Below are 3490 nucleotides of genomic sequence, written 5' to 3'. Positions count from 1 at the left end.
CCCCCCTTCAAAACTGCTCTGGGACATTTATTTAGTTTTATGAATAGTTCATGAATCGGTCACTTTAACAGCCTACAAGCTCACTCTACTGTTTATTGCATTATATTTTGCACTACTGTTATGATCAACTCGTCCTGTTTATTCTTTATTCTGGTAATTCTGGTATTGTCATTTCCACATAATCACCTCATCAGTACATAACTGTGACTCTATATAGAACCGGTATGCACACCTTCACTTTACTAAGTTTCTCAGGTTTATACTTTATATTGCACTATTGTTTACTCTGGCCTTGCACATCCATTATCTACCTCTCATCATGTTATTGTCTTCAGTCAGCGTCCCTTTGTCTCCTGTTAGTGACTATTGAGCACGTTGCATCAGAGGTCCTGCTGCTGTTCACTTTTATATTTTTTTATATATATATATATATATATATATTTTTTTTATATAACTAGTTGTGTTAGTTTATTTTTGCTGTTGTTGTTGTTTGCTGCAATTTGAGTAGGAGTGTAACGCAATTTCAATTTCTATGTATGTCCTGTACATATGCAGAATTGACAATAAAAATCAATCAATCAATCAATCAATCAATCAATCAATCAATGTTCCTCCATGAACGACTGCACTGGGTAGGGCACATGTCCAGAATGGAGGACACTGCCTGCCTAAGGTTGTACTGTATGGAAACTGTCCTCTTGGCATCACAGCAGCGGTGTCCCAAAGAAAAGGTACAAGGATGTCCTCAAGACCTCCCTAACCACATGCTACATTGACACCCACACCAAGTCCTCTCTTGCAGCTGACAGAACAAGCTGGCACAACACTACCCGCAAGCAAGTAGCAGCTTTTACGTCTGCATGCAGCACCAGCCTAGAGGAAAAAAGAAGCAGAAGAAATAATAAAAACCCTGCTTCAACCCCTGATCAGTCACTAACATGAGCAAAGTTTGCCTGTCCAGAATTTATCAGCCACCAGCATGCTTGCTGATGACATGAACTGTCCCAACCCTTGATCTTCATGAGCAAAGCCAAGTCAAGATTACTCTAAGGAAATATGATTTCACTTTGACATTGAAGAAGTTTTTGTAATTGTTCTTTTATGCAGAAGGCCAAGTTATATGGACCGATTTAAATTCAGTTTCAATTCAGTTTATTTACTGTATCAAGTTACAACAAATGTTATCTCAGGGCACTGAACAGAAACATTCATATACATAAAAAAAAAGTTAACACTATTTATCTGAGGAGCAGACTGCTTTGAATTTAACTCCATCGCAGAACTCTCATCTTGAGCAAGCATGAAGGCGACAGTGGAAAGGAAAAACTCCCTCATGAGGAAGAAACCTTTAGCAGAACCAGACTCAGGACAAGCGGCCATCTGCTTCGACTGGCTGGGTTTGAGAGGAACAGATACACAATGGCAGGTCAAGAATCACATGTTAAGATAGAAATAGTATCAGATGAAAACTACTCAATTTTAACAACTCATTTAAGGAAGTTTAACCATTCATTTAAATAAATCTGTCCAATTTGTCCTCTAATCATATAAGCCTATAAGAGCATAACAAACCAACCCTAAGCACAATTGATTTATGACAATAATTAAAGGGTAAAACATCCAAGAGGGTAAATACTTTTTATAGGCACTGTATATAGAAAAATAAAATATACACTGCAGTATTAAACTGGAAAAAAAACAGTCAATACAAAGATTAATACAATATTTGGCGAGTTATACAACAAAACCATGAATTAATGACAGTCTTTTATTCTCTGGGGGAAATTGGAGCACAGAAAGTGATATACTGTATTCACTTACCAGTATACTTTACAGTATAAAAAACTCAAAGACATTTACACTTTTATGAAAATTGTTAAAAATGTAGTGAGTGAGGCAAAGAAAGTTTCTAAAGAGTCCAAGTTAAATGATTCTGGAAGACAACAAATTACTGACACGTACTGTAAATGTGTTATTAGGTCTTTAAACTGAAAGGACAGAAAATAAAACAATAAAAGAATTATCCATCAGTAAATAAAATGACAAACTGTATAAAAGAGTAGTACAAGCTTATATTCATAGCTGACAAAAGATACTTGCAGAGCACCCCCTCCTATATCTGTGTGCGAGTATAAGATTGAGACCAGTTGTTATGGGTCATTCAGTCTCTACACAAACGGAGTCTGGTTCACACAGGGTGAAAGTCAGAGTTCACCAGGGCTGACCATTGTCAATGATTCTGTTTGTGGCTGTTTAATAAAACAACATTTTTCAGTGAAGCCAGCAGGCAGAAGGGATCCAGTTTGGCAAGTTCAGGATTCCATCTCTGCTATTTTGTAGATGTTTTGGTTCTGTTGGAGTCATTGAGACAAGCTCTCATTGAAGTGGCCAAGTGAGAAAAAGCTGAAATGAAGATCAGCACCAAATCTAAGGTCATAGCCTCTGGTGGACTGCCCTCGCCAGGCTGGGAGTGAGGTGTTGCCTCAAGTGGATAAATGTAAGTATTTCTGGGTTTCGTTCACAAATGAGGGAAGACTATAGTGCAAGATTGACTGGCTGAATGGTGCAGCTTCCACAGTAGTAAGTACTTTGTACTACTAGAACACCGATGTGACCAGAAAGTGTCTAAGTTCCCTAATGTGAAAACGTCCTTGTGCAATGCATTGCGATCTTTAACACAGCTGAGTATACCCTTCTTTTTATTTTCATTATTAAAGCATCTAACATTGCAGTAAATGACTGACAGAAACCAACCGGACACTAAACCTGTAATAATATAACAAATATATAGTTATGGCATGTTGATGGAACACTCTGTGTTGTTTTACCTGGAGGTGTTTAACAATGTTGACCACCTCTCGAGTTGAGTAAGGGTAGGAGATGGTGCCCTGATCTGCCATGGACCTTAGCTCTCCAAAGGCAGCGACCAGTTTTTGCAGAGTGGCTTCAGGAACATCAGGACCGTACTGTTTAAGCATGGCCAGCTCTGCCTGAGGCTTTGGATTGTCTACAGCATGACAGCTAAAAATATCACCTGTTAATAAAGACACAGGCATTAGACTCTTTTCTACATTTGGAATATTATATACAATAAAACATGCCATTACTAACACAAAAACAACAACAGCTGATACTGCTCATTAAAGTACCAGTGGATAAGCATGAAAGCATCCACATTGTTGTTCACTCATTTTTATTTTGTTTCTAACATGTTTTTTGACTACCTAATACCCCTGCAGCTTTGAAAAGCCGATACAAAATACCCATGAAAATGAGCAGCTAGATCTGGATCTGTGTGCTCTGACTAGTGACACGGTGTACAATGAAGAGTACTAAAATAATACACTCAAGTAAACTGTAGTTAAGCTGTCACAAGCAAAAACAGATCAAGAGCCTGTCCCCCCCACCTGAAGACGTTGGTAAGCAATCCTCATCTACCTGGGAATAACTCCAGTGTACAGGCATGAAGCGGGGGGGGGGGGGGGGGGGG

At 38.6% G+C, this 3490-nt stretch overlaps 1 protein-coding gene across 1 annotated transcript in view; it reads right to left on the bottom strand.

Annotated features, from left to right (window-relative positions):
* vwa8 (von Willebrand factor A domain containing 8) overlaps positions 1-3490 on the bottom strand; it is a 152043-nt gene that overhangs the window by 96447 nt on the left and 52106 nt on the right. Inside the window, exon 25 of the mRNA XM_037686695.1 lies at positions 2829-3034. Coding sequence (XP_037542623.1) covers positions 2829-3034 — 206 coding nt within the window. The remainder of the gene's footprint in view (positions 1-2828; positions 3035-3490) is intronic.

The sequence above is a fragment of the Nematolebias whitei genome, chromosome 13, assembly GCF_014905685.2.
Source record: "Nematolebias whitei isolate Nwh7 chromosome 13, NemWhi1, whole genome shotgun sequence".
Lineage (NCBI taxonomy): Eukaryota > Metazoa > Chordata > Actinopteri > Cyprinodontiformes > Rivulidae > Nematolebias > Nematolebias whitei.
Note: the sequence above shows the minus strand (reverse complement) of the source record. Positions and strands in the feature narration are given on the sequence as shown.